The 18611-nt window shown below is 41.0% G+C and overlaps 1 protein-coding gene across 4 annotated transcripts in view; it reads left to right on the top strand.

The window, feature by feature from the left end:
• The window catches only part of UNC80 (unc-80 homolog, NALCN channel complex subunit), a 134880-nt gene that overhangs the window by 40325 nt on the left and 75944 nt on the right, over positions 1-18611 (top strand). For 3 of the 4 annotated variants that reach the window (XM_074910405.1, XM_074910403.1, XM_074910404.1), the window contains exons 21-24: positions 259-358; positions 5146-5318; positions 11290-11502; positions 16464-16599. In XM_074910405.1, coding sequence (XP_074766506.1) covers positions 259-358; positions 5146-5318; positions 11290-11502; positions 16464-16599 — 622 coding nt within the window. Of the gene's footprint in view, positions 1-258; positions 419-5145; positions 5319-11289; positions 11503-16463; positions 16636-18611 lie in introns of all 4 variants that reach the window. The other variant, XR_012633934.1, reaches the window with a different exon arrangement.

Genomic DNA, 18611 nt, shown 5'->3' with positions numbered 1-18611 from the left:
AGCTCTGTCAACACACTTAAGATTTAATTGTTGGTCACATTTCTCCTTCCTTCTTTGTGCCTTTACAGCCTGTTGCGAAAGACCAATCCTTTAAGCAGAAAGCTTAAAAGATGAAGTGCTTCAGCATACATAAATCTGTGCAGACCCACTTGTGTTGCTATGGCGATCCACACTGTTGTAGATGCTTTATGTCTAAGCAAGGAGGACCAAGAGACAGTGGTACCACGCAGCCTGACCCAGCCCTCTGTTTTTGCACAGGTGAAGTTCACCAGCGCGGTGAAGCTGTCAGAAGGAGGGGGGCCAGGAGGTGGCCTGGACAATGGGCGAGATGAAGAGGAGAATTTCTTCAAGCGTCTTGGTAAATGGCGCACCTGCCGAAGACACCCATCCAAGCTTCATCACACAGAAGAAAAAGATGGTTAGAAATCAGGGTTCTCGTCTCCTTTTTTCTTTCTTTTTATATTTTTTTAAAATCTCTTTCTTTCTGTATTTTGCCCCTTTCCCCTTTTTCCTGCTTTCTCCATAGTTTTTGTATCCATTTCAGCCTTCTCCAACTTTTTAGTCTTTGTAACTGTTTTCTTTCCCTTCCTTCTTTCTTTTGTTTTGACTTAGAAAAAACTCTAGTATTAAGTAAATTTTTAAAAAAAATCAAGACTATCCAAATAAATTATGCAAATACAACATTTTGGCCTTTAAAATCAAATTGAATTTGATCAATACACTTGAAAAATTAATGCTTGCTTCAAAGCTTGCTTTCAGTTCAAAATTAGGTGTGTAAATATTTCATTGCCTAATATAACAATGGGTGTTCCATCAGGTTTTTGGTTTTTTTGGTTTTTTTCTTTCCCAATTCGTGACCATTTGACAGTTTTAGCAAAGATCAGCACAGAAATGGAAAACCCTGCACAAACCTTGTTATAATTATCTCTTTTCTTCTGTGTTTGCATGTCTAGTGTCTGCATACCATTCGTTAGGGATCCTGTCCCTTCTTCTTAGCACACAACATAATAGTAACAACACTACTTTTCCTTTCCACAAAAGTATATTTAATTGCAATGTATTTTCAAAATCAGCAAAGTTTGAAAAGTGCCTTTATGAATAATACAAAGTCATGATATATTCTGGTTTAAAATGTCATGTAGCCATTCACATGCTCATGTCCCCAGCTCAGAGCTCATCCTTGTTGTCAGGGAGACAATCTTGTATCTTGAAGTTCTCTTACTGTTTTTTCAAGAAAACGTAACCTGACTCCCAAAAACACACAAAAAGTAGATTTTATTTTTGACCATGATTTCTGTAGCTTTACAGTATGTTACATTCTCTGACATTATGGTTTTTATTTTCTGACATTACACTTTGGCACTGCATTGTATGTATTTCACCATCATCTGTCACAGACCTGCAGTGTAATGCATGTAAGGCATTCTTCAGGCAAGTGATTCTAACACATATGAGTGTATCTTGCCAGTGTAAACTAGTCATCGTTCTACCACTGCAGAAACACTGATGGTGGTTTTCAACTAGATCCTAGATGAAAAGTGATTTTCCTTTAGAAGGAGAATGCATCAGCCCAGCAGCTTCTTGTAGCTTGGTAGCTGAAGGTGAATATCCCCACAATGGAAGGAACTGCATTGTGTTCTTCATCTACTACTTCGTGCTGAAGTAGGTATGAAGTACTTCCACCATATTTTCTCCCAGCTCTTACTGGGAACAGAGAAGGGACAGTGAGATCTTTATAAACTGCCACAGCTGTTTCTACAGTGCTCATGTGAGATGTCCTTCGTGTTTTCTTGTAGGAAATAGGTTTTTCTCCCTCTTGCTAGTGCTTATTTTATGCCACTGTGAGTTTGCTTTTGCCTAGAGTGCCCGTATTCTTGATTTAATGGCACAGATTTAGTCTTGGCCCCGTAAGCATCAAAAGCCTTCTTCACAACATGTGGCACATCTTATGTCTATACAAAGCTCAGATGACACATTAGTGTGGCTGTTTGAATGTTGGAAGTGTTGTCCATATTTCAGCCTTCTTTGAGTAACATCAGAATTTATGTAATTAATGAAGAGATCTTGAAACATCTTTTACATGCCAATGAGAGAAGAGATGTATATGACACATGCTTGGATTTGACATATGCCTGCATTAGAAATACCACAATAAAAGTGATGCAATGGGTTAAAGACAGAGACCAGTGAATGATAGTATGAGAAACATGCAAATTGTCTAGTGATGTTGATGCGGAGGGTTGGGCTGCTGCCTGATCCCTAACTGAAGCAGAGGCAGAGTATTTAAAACTTATAAGGCAAAGTGTGACAGTTAAGGAAGTTGTATCACCATGTCCACAAGGATCTCAGGTGTGCAATGAAAACCACATACCATTAGCAAAAATATTAGAGTAGTTGTACATGCCTGTGCGCGTACATACTTGTATGTGTGTAGTGAAATCAATGTGAGGCCTTTTCAGGGTGGGATGGCTTATAACACAGTAGAACAGTAATGTTATAGAGGGCCTTCAAATTTCCAGTGCTTTTGTATCTTCCATAAAGATCAGCAGATTTTCTGTGCTTATGGAGAAGACAATAAAAGCCTGTTGAAGGTGGATGAGCACACTATTAAATCACTCAAGGTCTGACCCTATAGCACGGTTTTGGAACCTATTTCTGCCTCCCCATTCTTGCCATTCACAATGCTATGCTATTACTTTGCTTACGCTTTTTTCATGTGGTGTTTCCTCTTGTGTTTTTGGGTTTTTTAACATAGTAGACCAAATTTAAGACAAAACTGAGAGAGGATAAATACACTACAGCAAAAAAACCCCAATAAAATGTAGAATAATTTGTCACATCATTTATGAATTGTAATCTTCATTGTGATTATCATCTAGACCACTGGAAATCGTGTTGGATATGTATGTAAGCATACGTGTGTGTGTGTGTGTGTATCTGTATGTGTGCATATGTATACATATATATACACATAAATATATGCACATTCATGCATAAAAAATGTTTATTTTAATTATCTTTTTACTGATACTAAGAAAAAAGCATATATACAGAAGTGAGTTACAGTATGTTTACATAAGACCCTTAACGTTCCTTCGGGCACTCACTGAAGACATTGTGAGCAACTGTAGAAGTTGCCAAGGTGTTGAAGGCACAGCAGCACGGGCGAACCACAGCACATGCTTGCTCCGATGGGTGATCTTGCATTCGCACAGGAAGCAGCTGTGAGGGCAGGAGCTTGGGCATCCAGTGTCTTCCTATGGTAGGAAATGGTCTCTGCTCGCTGGGTGAGATTTTTGCAGGGCTGAGCTGCGTTAAGATTAAGCCAGTGAGGGCTTCCCTGCTTACAGCAAGGCTACTCCAGAATGGACATAGTGGGGGACAGTCATCAGCTGCCTCTGAAGGATTCTGTTGCACAGCTTCAAGAAAGTACAAAGCTGGGACTGCAAAGGACTGCAAGGGGCTCTAGTGATAGACTGTAGGTAGCACCCGTGAGCCCAGATGGACAAAGCCTCTGCTAGTTCTTTAAGTGGGGGTTAGGAAGATGCCTTAGGTTTGCCTTTCTGTATCAGAAAGTCAAGTTTCTGTTATCTCATACAGGCATAGCCCTAACAGGGCCCTGAATAGGAAACATTTGTTTATACCTCCAATGAGTTAGTGTTACAACAGCCATAGCAGAAAGGTTCAGATAGCATGCCACAGGCTATAAGGAAACAGGAGGAGTTGGAAGAAAAGGGTGTTTGTGCCTGCTCATTTATGTAAGTGTTCTACCTGTTCTTTCTACTTTATGTGTTCATGTGTTCCATTTTGAAAAAGTATTTCCCAACATAGGAACATATTGTTTGCTGGAAAACTATGTGCAGCTTCACTGGAGACAAGAAAGTCACAGATATCATAAAGAAGCCTGTTGAAATTTGATTTACCTCTGTCCTCAGGGGAAAAGTGAATATCTACATTGTCATTTTCTGTTGTGACTATTGTTTGTGGTACATAAGTGCTTTCCAAGTAATTCTGGGGAGTGCAATCTTAAAACAACTTTTCAGCCATTCTTCTTTCCTGAGGAAGAAGTCCCAAAGTCCTATAGAGCTGATGTTTTGCCTCTTGTCTTTCAAATCCATGTTTAATGCCAATCTTGAATTCTCCACTCAGTGTTCTCTTCAGTTCTTTATCCTGCAGTATTCTGTAAACTTTTGTACTTTCAGATGTAAACAGGAAGGGTATTATGGATAAAGATAAAAAGCCCAGAAGCTGACTATTCTTATTTTGACCAGCCACCTTGGCCTTGAAACTACTTTCCTGAATTTTCATCTGTGTCATTCTACCACTCTCAACTCTGGGTACTGACTGTGTAATGATCTTCTGCTTTCAGAAGTGTTCATTCCAATTGGCAATGGGATTAGTTGATTTATCATTTGAACTCTATACATGCTTGAAAGAAGACCTGGAGTGGGGTGCTAACTTCATTTTCAAAAGGAACTCTTATTAGGGAGCTAATATATCTTATTAGGGCACAAGACACTTCAGGGGAGAGAGGCTGGAATGCTGATCATATGTAGGAGTTGAGTCCAGTCTCACTTTGGGTGTTCTGGTAATTGCAGAAGATGTATGCCTAAAACAAAGGACAGTATTTAACTTCCACATAGAACATTTCCAATATTTGCTGCTGATTTTTCTGTCCTAGTAGATGATATATTACTAAATTGATACATGATGAATAAGGTTTATGCATACTCCACTTTAAGGTAAATTTAGGGGCAATAGAGAAGCAAGATAGGAGATTATTTGGGAAAAATAGACAGTAAGCAAGATGATCTGTGTTAAAAAGGTGGGGAGGACGGGCCATATCCTGATTCACCTATGTTGGAACAGATCCTGAGCTTCCACACTGAGTATGGTGGAATTGTTTTGGGCAGATATCAGTATGATCAAGTCCAGAATCTGTAGCTGTACACCTATTTCGTGGAAGTCATTAATATTGTAAAAATGCCCCTGTTATCTTCAAGATAGTGCATCAAGGTGAGGAAGGGGTTTAGACCAAGGCTGTACTCATCAGGATTTTTTGTTCCACTATTTTTATTGGTGAGAGACCGTGTTCCCTTTTCCCTACCCCTCCCTGCATCCCCTCTGTACTCTCTACCTCTTTAGGTTGCCATAGCTTTGATGATCACTTGACCTCCAACCAAGAAGGAGGAAAATCCAAGAACGTTGTGAACCTGGGAGCAATCCGCCAAGGCATGAAGCGCTTTCAGTTTCTCCTGAACTGCTGTGAACCGGGCACTATCCCCGATGCCTCCATTTTGGCAGCAGCCTTAGATCTTGTAAGTCATTTGTTGGTGTATTTTTACCTGCTGAGTGAGAGCATGTGCATACGTGGTGGTCCGTTGTCATTCACTAATGCTGTTCATGCCCGCACAGAAAGCAGGTAAAGCATCACAGCAATGCCAACGGGTGGTGCTGTTATTAGGTGGAGTTTTAACATCTGTGACTGGATGAGTATTCAGACAAAATGGATCTCTTTTTATTAGATGGCTCCCCATAATTAGATTATTGCCAGCGCAAAGCTTTTATTGTCAGACTTCAACTTTTGCTCACAGCCATTCTGCTTCTAGTGTCAATAATAATCTACAGAATAAGGACTGAAGACTGGATAACTACCTGGAGAGGCATAGTAATTCCACTTAGGAGTTCTGATGGAGTTATAAATACATTAGGCAACACTGAACTATTAGTCACCAGTGGAAAAAACTTCAAATGTCAGAGTGTGCATGCTTTTAAATGCAGATATTGCTAATTTGCAGATCCACCTCACAGAAGTGACACAATTCAGTCCCTCCTTCCTGACACTGTGTCTCCTCTGTAGGTCCCTCTTTCTTTTCCTTGCAGCTGCTATTTTTTCAACAGTCCCTTCCATTTCTAAAGCAGTGGCCTTCAGCCTGTGGTTCACGGGCCAGTGGGGCTCTCTGAGGTGCGTATGTGACAAGCACAGAGTGTGACAAATACAGCTATGAAAAGCCAGACAGTTATTAGTACCTTCTCTGCACAGTGCTCTTCTGCTTCCTTCCATAAGTGTTTGGATGTCTACAAACTGAAAGAGGTTGAAAGCCACTGCTCTCAGAGCATCTACATCCTCTCTATCCCTTTGTCTTCCCACTCCCCACTTCTCGCCTCTTTGGCTGCCATGCCATTTGTGCTCCATATTCAGTTTTTTTGCTCGCTGCTGGGGATGCCAGGCTGATGGGCTTTCCCATCCTGCTAGTGCTGTGCCCTGAGCTGTGCTGCCTTGCCTGCTCCATAGTTGTAGGGATGATACACTGTGCACCACTCCTTTTTATGTTCTTCTTAACCTTGCATCCTTAGGCTGCCAATTCAATCAAGTCTGCATTAATACTGGCCCAAAGTCGTTCTTGCTATCAGTTCACATCTAGCTCTACTGTTTGGACTTCTCCCTGTCCATCTTCCAGTAGACAGGTGTTCTCTTCATTAGTTCCCACTCTTTCTGTTGGAGATTGTTGTCCCTCTGGCTGGAAGCTGTGGAAGCAGTGGCTGATAGGGAAGCCTGTCTCATGCTCTCACTGTCAGAAGTCCTACCAGTCAGGTCTGGAGTGAGCTGAGGAGGTGGCTTGTGGAGCTGGTCACTCCTGCTGGGTATGCTGCACAAAGACAACTTCATTCTTCCGGGCTGCCACCCCACTGGGACTGCTAAACTAGGACAGGGAATGTAAGGTGCATGGGCAGGAAGGAGCTCATTGCTGACAGGTATGTCACTAAGATCCTTCTGGAGATGCACGACTCTGCATGCTAATAAATCACATTATAAAATGGGGGTTTGGCAATTAGTCCCTATTGTCTGTAAATGACTTAATTATTTTTCACATTTGCCAAACGGTTAAGCGACAGACCAACTTACTCTGTGCCCATATATGAAGTCAGCTGAAAGCTACCGGTCAGAGTGAACTATTTGAAGATGTCTGTTCTGACATCCAGAGCCTGCTTTTACAAAATAGAGTTTGAAACTGTTTCCTTTTTGCTGAATGATGCAGAAAGCTTTGGTATCAGAATTTCTAAAAGATCTGCAGCTAAAGATGAAAGAAGCCTTGTTCTAATGACAGACTTCGGAGACTCCTTACGAGTAGCCACTCAGCTGGCATTTTGTCTACAAAGTAGTGGAGGTATGTGGAAGCTAAGAAGTTACAGGCACTGCAGGTTTCAAAGATGACAGCTCGTTATCTCAGTATTGCTTAATGGCAAGGTATGCTGTTATGGAAAATTCCCACACAATAGAGCACACCCAACAGAAAACATTCTGTGTTTTTTACTTCTGTTTCAGGCTTTTGAAGCAATACTTTGAATGAGGTTTGATGCAAATTAAAATCTTCTTAAGTCATTTTATCCAGCATAGTTGCTATGGCAACCTTTAAAAAATGAAAGGGAAACAGCTCCAGTTTCCATTCTTTCGTAAACTTTTTGAGGATGCTTTTTCACACAGATTTTCGAAATTCCATTCTTACACCAACTTCAAGATCTTTGATCAGTCTGGATGTTTATACAGGTTTGCCACAGTGATTTAAGGAAATTAGAACAGTGAATCAAAGGCTGCATCCTTATGGAGGTAATTATTTATTTATATATTAAACTGAGTATTGCCTTAGGTGTAGAAACTATGTTTTAACATATTTTCCTAGAAGCATCATCCATCCTTGACCAGATTTTATAAAGCTACAATGAATTTATGGCTTTGCAAATGTTCAATGACAATGGATAATATGTTGCAGACAGTTTCATCTTTATGTCACCAACTTAAATCCAGACTGGGCAATAATAAAATTGCTTTTCTTTCCCTTTTTAAAAAACTTTGGAGGTTGAAAGGCAAGTAACATGATATTTCAGTTTGTGATCGAGTGTCTGCAGAGTTCTAATAAACAGCTGTGTAGTACTGTATAAAGGTGTTATCTAAAGTATCCTAATTAGACTAGTGTAAATGACTCCAGTGGGGATATATAAGCTATCCTTTGACCAGTTTAGCAATGTGTGACACCTGTCACCATTACAATTCTCCAATAAGATGTGTGCACTGATCTGTTCTAACATGTAAATCTCTTACCCTTGTTGAAATGCCATAATGGCACTGCTTTATGGCAGGGTTGTGTTTGAGAGGACCTACTCAATGTTGGGTTTGCAGAAGCAGTGTCGAACCTGTAAGAATACTTGCCAGTATCCTGACTCCACCCACGGCCTTAGTCAGGCTCTATTCTTCCCATGTCTCTGTTTCCATAGCAGAAATATTTGTCCATAGGAGGGCATATGACCTGGAACAAAATCAGAGATTGCTCCAAACAGGTCCTTAGCATAGATGACTGGAAACAGAAGCAAACAGCTGTGTCGTGGATTGTACTTGACCACTTTTAGATATAATCAGAGAGATTTGAACTAATGTTTTTGAGGCAACTCTCCAAGGTATTGGTTAATAATTTACTCGTGACCTGTCTTCATATAGCTGCTAAGCTATTTCTCATGCCAGACTTATCTTGGGGCTAGACAAAGCAGAGCTATCCAGTCAGCATCTTTTGACAGTACTTGAATTTAGTTTATTTACTCTTAAAAGTAGATTGCACTTTTAAAAGTTATTTTGCACTTTTTTTTTTTTTTCTTGAAGAGATTGGTGGGAATGAATTTTTGTTCAAAGTGCCTTGTGGAGTACAAGAAGGGGCACAAGAAAATTGGCACTGGTTGATTAGTCTTATTAAACTCATTTTCCTTGAAAACAAAACTGGACCTAAATGCTCTGCAGTCATAAAACTCTGCAGAATCAGCTTTACACGAACAGTAATGTATTGCTGTAAAATTCCTAACCCATTCTGTATTTGGTCCCTCCCACCCAGGTCATCACTTGTTATTAGCACCAATCGGGTTATCTGTTGAAAAGCTCCAATGGGAGTACTTGAAATTTTGTTAAGAAAATGGTGTATTCTTATTAATGAACAATTTTCAAATTGATACAGTAGGTCAAATGTTAAAAGTGGACTTGTGAACAGTTTCACAGCCACAGGCAAGCTTGTGAGAGTATTGCTGCTGTGTTAAGTTTTGACAGTGACCATGGTAACTTGTGTTCTTTTCAGCTATGCATCACCTGCCTGATTCATTTCTCTCCATTTGTGATGTGTTTCTCTGTGGTGTGAATCCATCCCTGTCCATTCTGTCACATCTTCATCTTTCTCTTGCTGCTGCTTCAGGTTTCTCTGAGCCTCAGGTAAGCAATCACAGGGAGCTTGTGCCCCGTGATGTTCAGAAGGTCCTCCTTCATGCAGGAGTCTTTCAGTGATTTTTAGTTTGGAACTCCTGCTCCTCCCTTTTATCCCCCATGCTACATATCCTCCTTTAGTTATAGTAGTTGAGTGCATTCATAATGTTTACAACACGCATCTTTACAAGATTCCTATATGCTAAGAAATTGTGACTTTACCAGTGGTAAACTAAAACAGGAGGAGACTAAGGATGGGGCTTAATCTTTTCCTGTATGTCTCCATGGTTAAGGTTCTACTCTGAGAGAATAAAAGAATAAAATCTCACCTATTCTGTGTTCTGTATTGCATGTGAGAAAGAAGTAAGTAGTAATGGTTTTTCCTGGTGCTAGATATTAGTTTTGTTTCTGCTTGTCAATGAGTGTCTGGTTTCAGATTTCTGCCTTCCTTGTCAGAACATTGGGCCAGCTTTAGTGTTCCTATTCAAGAGAATTGCAAAATTATTTCTATTTTCTTCCAAAATTGGAATAAAATATGAGCAAAAAGCTGCAACAGGATGTTGTGTCAGGAAAAAATTAACATATATTTTCTTGTTAATGAAGACAAAACACGATCTTTTTCTTTTATTTTGCCAGCCCCCTAAGAGGCTTGACTTTTTTCAGTGCTGTTGGTAGTGACTTCTGGTTGTTAAGTTTAGCTGCAGTACAGAATTTCTTAAATCTATCGCCAAACCTTCGGAGCATTGATCCAAAATTTCTTGCTTTCAACTTTTGATTAAAGCACTACTGGAGGCACTATTTAATAATGTTCTACAGACCATCTTCCATGGTCTCAGGACCCGTCTGTTATTTATGGACCACAGATGAGGAACCTCCCATATAAGTAGATGCCGATCTGTTTAAATTATCTCGTTAAAGCTGTCAGCATCTGAATGTGGGAATACATGTTTGTGCTCTGTGAAATCTCTGTTAGGGAGCCTTTCAAAGCTAGCTCGTAAACTGTGAACATTGTTGTATTCTTAGTTTTACAACCTGCTGTGCACAGGTGTTTTTGCTAGTGAAAATTACAGGAAGACAGGTGGGAAAGTAAATGGAAATGAGGAAAACCATTTGCTTTTAGTCACTTTCCATGTCTGTGAAGATGTTATTTTTGCAGTTGTAGACTTCTGGGGAGAAAGCTTCTTCCTGAGTCTAAGCTACCCCTTAGGAAACAAATTATAGTGTCCATTTTTGAAGGTATTTTGAGAGTTTCAGAAGCATTCTTTATTGGTCTAACATGGATCCTGCTGGGTGATTTAACACAAACTAAGATACACTCAATATCATTTATCCCATTAAAGAAAAGTGCTCTTCCAAGCTGGGGGCAGGAGGATTTTCCTCTGGAAAATAGTGAATCACTTCAAGACTCAGCTTCCCAATGTTGCTTCAGTACTAAACTGTCTGATGCTTGCTAAGGCCATTGAAGTTAGGCCAACGAAATTTTATTGACTTATGCCAGAAATGGATTCCACTCTCCTTGTTTTAAGTGCAGAATAGCACTCTTCCTAGTTTCAGCAAGCCTCCATTCATGCTGCCACCCCCAAGATACACAGGCAGAACGTAACATGACAAATGCTAGGATTCATGTGGCCGTGCTGACATTTGCACTTGCAATATTTGCAGCCTTACTAGTGAAAGTGAAAAGAAAACTGGAGTCATTCCTTCAGTAACAGTGATAGATGCACGCGTCTGCTTTTTGGCAGCTACGCGGTTCCTGAAAGAAAGCATTAGAGGGCTACTCATACAACGTTGTTTATAAAGTGGCTCTTTCTGTCCCTCTAGTGGTTCGACTAAGCATAACTGTTCAGCGTTCGTGAGCCTTGGTTTTATTAGCTCAAGAGGTGAGACTCACAGCAGAGATCTTGGTTTCAGATTTTGATGAAGAGATCACTCAGTCTGTGTGACTCCATGGCAAGCTTGCAAAGCAATTGATTAAAGCACAAAATCCTCTAATGTTCAGAGAGTTTTTCCAATGTATCTGTATTTAAGGTGATTTTTTGCAAACGTTTCAGGAAGCTCCTGTAGTGGCGAGAGCAGCCCTGTTCCTTGAGTGTGCACGCTTCGTTCACCGCTGTAATCGTGGCAACTGGCCTGAGTGGATGAAGGGCCACCATGTGAACATTACTAAGAAAGGCCTGTCTCGCGGACGTTCTCCTATTGTGGGCAACAAAAGGAACCAGAAGCTGCAGTGGAACGCAGCTAAGCTCTTCTACCAGTGGGGAGATGTAAGTATTTGTTTCTCTTCCACTTACATTAAAAAATACACCAAAATGTAAAGGTAATTGGATCCCATGCAGAATTTTGTTTCCAGTAAAAACTGGACTCATAAGCCTCCCTTCCAACTTGCACTTCACAGCCTGCCAAGGATCAGCTCTTCTCCAAATGGAAACAGAATTTGCTAGGACATAACAGTGTCCCCTTCCCTCCCCGGCCCTGACCGTGTTCCCTCAGAGGATCCATTTGGTCCACTCTCCTGTTCCCAGCACTTGACATGTGTGAATGTCTAAGGAAGAGTAAGAGCAGGGGTGTGATACTACTTGCTTTTTTCTAGCTTCCAAATATTTTTAGCCTAGGGCTGCTTGAGCTAGACATGGTACTGTATTATTTAGTGATGGATTTCTCTTTGACATATTTACTGAGCCTCTCTTTGAACCCATACAAACTGTTAGCACTCATCCTTCTTTGGCAAGATATTCTACAGGGCTACTAAATGACATCAAAAGAACTGCCTCCATTTGTTTTAAGCTTGGCTTCTTCAAGTTTTATTTGATGATGATCTCTTACCATACATGAACTAGGTGTTTGCCCTGTCAGTGCCACTTGCAGTTTCCTTGGAAACCCACCAGGTTATACCGGCTGAAGGTCTGACATTTATTCCAAATCATTTCACACAACTCAAAATAGTTGGAGAAGTTCCCTTAACCTCTGTGGTGTCTGTTTATGTGGAAGTGAGCTTTATACTTTTCAGCTCTTTTCACAAAATCAGATATTTTTACAATGAGCATCATGATAAAAAAAACAAACAAAACAAACAAAACAACCCATAAAATGCAAGGCTCAGGGGGGAATTTGAAAATTCTGCAGTCTTGGGGTACTTACACAAGTCAGGCCTGTTTTGCCAATTATCAAGCCTAGCATAAAGGACACAGATGCATAAAGATGAACCAATAACCAAATTGTATTTGTTATAAAAGGGTCAGTACATGGGTGAGCGCTGGGGGTACAAACAAGTCAGATTATACATAATTGACAGCAATCCCACTGACCCAACAATGACACTGCACAACCAACAATGGAGGGAATAAATGGTGAAATGCAGTCTCCCATAGAAGGGACAGGAGACAACCAAGTCAACAAACCAAATACATAAGACCAAGGAAGCCACACACTGAATCTCTACACAGCCCACGTTTACAAAAGCCAGACCTGACTGGAGCCCAGTCCCAGGGAGGCCGGAGGTCCCTCCCCAACAGGGAACTCTGCACAGTGCATCCACCTCACAGACAGACACTGCCCCTCCTGCAAGGGGTCCCAGCTTTTATCCCTCAGTGGGACACCTGACCTTGGGTTACTTAATGGGGGACATCTGGGGTCATTTACCCAATGGCTCTGTCTGCAAGGCCGGCACCACCCTGGAGGGAAGCCTAAAGGCAAACTCACCCCCCCTTTGGGAAGGGCTGTGAGAATGACCCATATGTCAACCTTAATTTGGGGCTTGGGGTTGAAACCCCAGCACTTCAAGGCCAAAAGAGCCTTACTGACCTGTATTCTCCTAGGTTGAACCAACACATGCTTCTCAGTGGAGCACATTGTTGGGAGCCTTGAGCTAGCGCTGTCCATGTCAATATATTCCCACTGTAAGATGCAACCCAGGGGGAGAACCTAGCTTGGGTCTGAGCATCCAAGCTGATAAGCTTTGTCTCTTGGTAGCTCTCCTCCTTCCATTTCTGAAGCTAACTTAGGGAGTGCTACCTGGGCACCTTACTCTGGTACGTCTCAAACACAGGTGACTATCTTAATAACAGCACAAATATCAAAGTCCTTAAAAAAGTACATAGTGAGAATGTATTTGCTTCTATGTTCCATGAAGTCACCACTTTAGCCTGGCTCCTTTGAGAACACCTTTCAAGTGGAGAATATAGGATTATACAGTCCTTGTATTTTTGCATGTGTTGCTGACAGTCAGGACTGTCTGTCTCTGTAGACTCTGTGCTTCTAGATGTTCCTTTTTTTCAGATTCTGACAAAAATGGGAGCAAGCAAGTCAGTAACTATTAGAAGCCGGTTAAATTCTCCCTCAGCTGCCATTTTTAGAAACTGAAATAGCTTTAGCTGGAAAAAATCCAGGAAAGTTTTCTTTTTGAAATGTTAAAGTACCACCACATGATGCAAAGTCACAAGAAAGGAGCCAGGGAAATTGAATGGCAGGCAATTTAGCATAATTCTTTTCCCCTTAACTTTAATGGCATCACAAGACTTATCTGGATGCATTCTCCATACTAAGAATAGTGTGTGTTTGCTAACTGCTTAGGAACATCCCAGAAGGGAAAAGCCTTCCTTTTACTTTACTGTAAGGAAGGAGAAGATTTGGAGAGTAGTCTTTACAGTGCAAATTTCTTCTCTTTTTACTGCAAGGTGTCCTGCTGCTCAGTAATATTTCTGTTTCTTCTCACTGGAGGCTAGGACAGTATAGTTACCCACAGCATCACTGGCCCCCGAACAGACTCATAACTCAGGACTGGTCTGCGCATAGCACTGGTGAGGTGCAGTTTCTTTGTGTCTTCTATGTTGAATGCTGGGCAAGGCTAGTCCTCTGGCAGTTCTTTTCCTCCCAGAAGCTGTTTCAGATGAAGCTGACTGCAAGCATAAGCAGCAGCCACTAGCCAAGCCTGTGGGGCTGAGACCCTGCAAGCTGTGCTCCTTAGGTGGCTGCTTTTGTTGGCCCTGATCAGATTCCAACCAGATAGGCTGAACTGTGAGGACAAACAGCTTTCTGTTGCTGTAGTAGAGGCCCCTGATGTAGAACACACGACTGTTTCTGTGTGTTAATCTGCCTGTTTCACCGTGGGTAATATCAGCATGAAGGTCGGAATGACTGTGCACTCACAGAGTTCCCAAGCAGCTCCAGTACCAGGAAGATGGGCTATGTCATCCAGCCCATCTCTGCCTCCATGCCACCAGATCCTTGTCAACACCACAGCACACCATCCTTGCTGTGTGGTGACAGCAGAGCTGCTGCTCTGGAAGGAAGACTCTTGGACAAAGAGAAAAGAATATATTAGTCTCTGAATGCACTGAGGCCTTGTTCTGGTTTTGTTGTTTTGTTTTGTTTTGTTTTTTTTCTTGCAGTAAATAAGGCTGGAAATTTGTGCTAATTGTGGGTCCTTGCTTGTCCATCATTGCTCACTAATTATGATATACAGTGCTATTGTCAAAGTTTAGTGAGACCAAGAATGAATGTAAAACCTTTTTTCCCCACTCAACTCCTTTAATTCAGTCTCCCTAAGAGACATCGGAGAATAACAGTGGTAAACCCTTTCCACATGAAGTGGGATTTGGACAGCCCATAACAGTGATAAACCTATTAAATCAAGCAATCTCACTTGTTAGGCTGCCTTCTGAAATAATATAATGTTAAATCTGTTCTGATCACGTTAGTCTGTCACTTCCTTTGACTTCTTCTGTTAAGAGGCATTTTCTTTCAAAGTGTGGCATGCTCTCTGTGGATGCTCTCTTTCTGCTAGGAAAACCAAGCATAATTCATGCAGATGATACATGTTAGGAATTCAATGCTCATTAGGTAGGAAGATGTGGGATTGTGTATGATTGCTTTAATATTAGGGTGGACAACACAGCATAAATTATATGTGATAAATTACTGCTTTGTGGAGAGGCATGCTGAACATGTCTTCCTTTAAATGCCTGAGAGACGTGAAGTTTGTTTAGCAATGTGCAGGCTCACAGCTGAGATTGGCAACTATTTGCATCAGTTTGCAAACCACAGCAATACCACCTTATTCTCTTTGTGTAGCAGAGGCGACCCCTCTTCACTGTTGCTAGATTTCACAGGAACTGCTTGATAGCAAGGAAGAACAGCCATAATAATTGACTGTTTATGTATTTCTGTGTCACTTCAGCCAAGACAGGAAAATTATATGGTGCTGGCATGACCATCAGTTCTGACTTGTAAAAGATTCAGAAATCCTCTTTATTATCTTTATCTGAAACTATCTCAAAATGAAAAATGGCCAAATGGCAAGTACTGATGAAAACTCAGTAATGAAACACATTTCGTCCCTAGAAAAGTGATGATATCACAGGATAAAGTTTTTCATACTTGTCTGTGTTCTCTTCACCTACCTGCAGCAAAGAAAATCAAGAAAATCCTTAAGAGCTCTGAAGTCTCTTAAAAGGAAAGCATTCTTCTTGCTAACACACCCTTATCTTTAGCTTTGCTGACAGCACCATGAGGGCCATTTACATGCTGATAATGATTCTGGCAAACAGCCACAAATAAACAATCAATGCCCTTCTGGAGCATGTAACAGTATTCATTAGAAATCTGTCTGTCTGTGTTCTTTACATGGATCCCCTCTACAACATTACCCATGCACCTTCCCAGCTTTTACAAATATATTGTCATTTTGGAAAGTGCAACAGGGACTCTCTCCTTTAAAGATCGAAGCAGGCCTTCCCATGAGCATTCAACAGTTTTGTGGAAGAGACAGGAACTGGATTTCTAAGTCACAGGATAGTTTCTTAAACAGAAGACATACATTCTCAGTGAAAAGGCTTAGCAAAAATCTGGTACGCATATATCAAAGGAAAAAGAAAAGTGGAAGAAATTCATACAAAATAGTGACCTAATCTCCTCCTGCCTGTCATGTGCTGGTTTGTTGGGGTTTTTTTTGTTGTTTAAGCAAATCTGCAAAAGCTTTTCATCCTGAAGTTCTGTGAAATTTGACAGTGTTTGCAAATTTTGATTGAAAAAAAGGGGGGTATAAATTGTGATTTTGATAGCAATTAATCTTTGTCATCCCTTTCTTTACAGACAGTAAAATTAAAGCCAGGATACTCTGTTCTGTCTGGAACATCTCCACAGCCTTCATGGGGCACAGCCTTCAACGACCAGTGAGTTGGGCTGAAATTCTAACCTCCTCGTGCTGTCTCTTTCTCTGTGTCTGCAGGCAATCGGTGTCCGCCTCAACGAGCTGTGCCATGCTGAGAGTGAGAGCCCTGCCAACCTGCTGGGCCTCATTTATGATGAGGAGACCAAGAGGCGCCTGAGAAAGGAGGATGAGGAAGAAGACTTTTTAGATGACAGTAAGGAGACTCCCTTTACTACAAGAACCCCCGCTTGTAAGAACCTCTGCTTTAGGAGCACTTAATTTTTCTTCTCTTTTCATCCTCTTGCCACCCAGCTGTATTTTCCAGTCCCTCACCTTCACCCCAGCTTCCTCCCCTGTTGTTTCCATGCCTGGATGTACAGATGGGTAGCAGCACTGAGAGACTTTGAAGAAAAAGGGGGGGAAACTAGGCAGTGAGTTGCAATCCTGTATACTGGCAACTGCAATTATAAGCAGGGTAATAATTTATTTCTTGAGTTTTGCTGTCACCTGAGTGCCAAAAGTGGTTCAGACTCCCTCCCTTCCCAGTTATTTCTGCCCAAATATTTGTGTAAGATCAGCTGCTTTTCTGTTGTCTCCTCACCTGATGTGAATTGGCACAGCTCTACCAAAGACTTTTAAACCTTGACTTCAGTATATTTGCCCGATTCTCAGGCAGAAATATAGCACAGTGGTGTAAAAAGTATCATTAAAAATCTGTATAACAACCAAATGACTAAAACACGCACATTTGTGCCTGTGTGTACATAAGGGTGGGAGGGGGGGTGACTGATCACTGATTCTGAAAGTATAGATAGGCATGCAAATTATAATAAACCACGTGAACCAAAATAAATTAAGTCAAAACACATACTGTTGTAGGTGAAGGTGGTAACGAACATTATGTCCTCTCCAGACACCATTTGTATATACATGTGTGCTGTAACGTACTGGTTCCTGTGTACACGTACTGTTGTTCGCCATTGGATGTAGTGTGCTAGCACTGTTTGTGTATCTTCTGGTTTCTTTTCCTGTGGTTCTGGGTTTGTTCTTATCACTGCATAAAGGACAACTTTGATGTAGAGAGGAGTAGGTGGAAGCAGTGAAATGGCATTTCTAGGAAATTATCTCAAGAGAAGGTACTGGCCCTAAGCTAGACCTTCACATGTGCCACTATGTGGTGTGCCAGCGCTGGCAGCTGCATGAACGTGGGTGGCTGTTCTGGATATGTTATTGGCCCTTCAGGAGATATATCCAAAGCAGGAGAAGGGTTCACCCAAAATTTTCCCTCTCCTGCACCATGAATGAACAACTGCATTCCCATTACTGAGTGACAGAATAGGCTTTCTTGTCCACGTTCAGCCACTGATACCAGGCACTCAAGGGGATATGGAGCTGCTGAAAGAGGGTGGCCTAAGACAAGCAGGGAGAATAGGGTGTGGTCTAGAAAGCCATTTAAAAATTCAAGTACAGTCCTGAAAACCAGGGTCTGAAAATAACTGATCTGCATTCTTGCTGAAGGCAGCGATTTTTCAAAAACTGTCCTGTATGCTGTAGGGAGTAGACTGAGGAGCATAAAATATGCAGTTGGATATTCTGTTACACTGTACGTCTCATCTGTATTTGATAGTTCAGATTATTGTAGTCCCTACAAAGTCCGTAATTTGTTGCTGATAATGTGTACAGAGGAATTAGTAAGCATCACAGAATTAATCTGGTTTTATCTGATCCCTATGGTGTCCTCTCACTTGTTTGTTTTGGACTGTTTCTTTTTCAAAAAGTATTTAGATCATACAGGGGGGGAAAGCAAATGAAAACACAAATCTCTCTGATATGGATATAGATGTTAATATCAGGCATTATTAAAAAATGGGTGTGGTTAGTTAGCATCACAACTAATTTTTTATTTACTCTTTTTGCTATTATTCTAAATAGTATTTTTCAAATTGATCAAGCACTGAAGAATCCTTCATATTTTCAAGCTTTGAATGGCATTAGATGGGTTACAAAGTGTAGGGTCTTTGAAGCTAATTGTTTAGACTCAGTTGAGACAGAACTTCAAGTGTTTCGATAATCCCTCTTCCCTTTCCCATTTTGTTTTAAATCAAGCATTTGAATATATCATTTGATTAAGCAGTTTGATTTTTTTCTTGATTATCTCTAAATAGCACTTGGATTCTTGGCACAAATAAAGAAGCCTGACTTCAAAGGAGGCTGTCATTTCAGTTA

The sequence above is a fragment of the Athene noctua genome, chromosome 7, assembly GCF_965140245.1.
Source record: "Athene noctua chromosome 7, bAthNoc1.hap1.1, whole genome shotgun sequence".
Lineage (NCBI taxonomy): Eukaryota > Metazoa > Chordata > Aves > Strigiformes > Strigidae > Athene > Athene noctua.
Note: the sequence above shows the minus strand (reverse complement) of the source record. Positions and strands in the feature narration are given on the sequence as shown.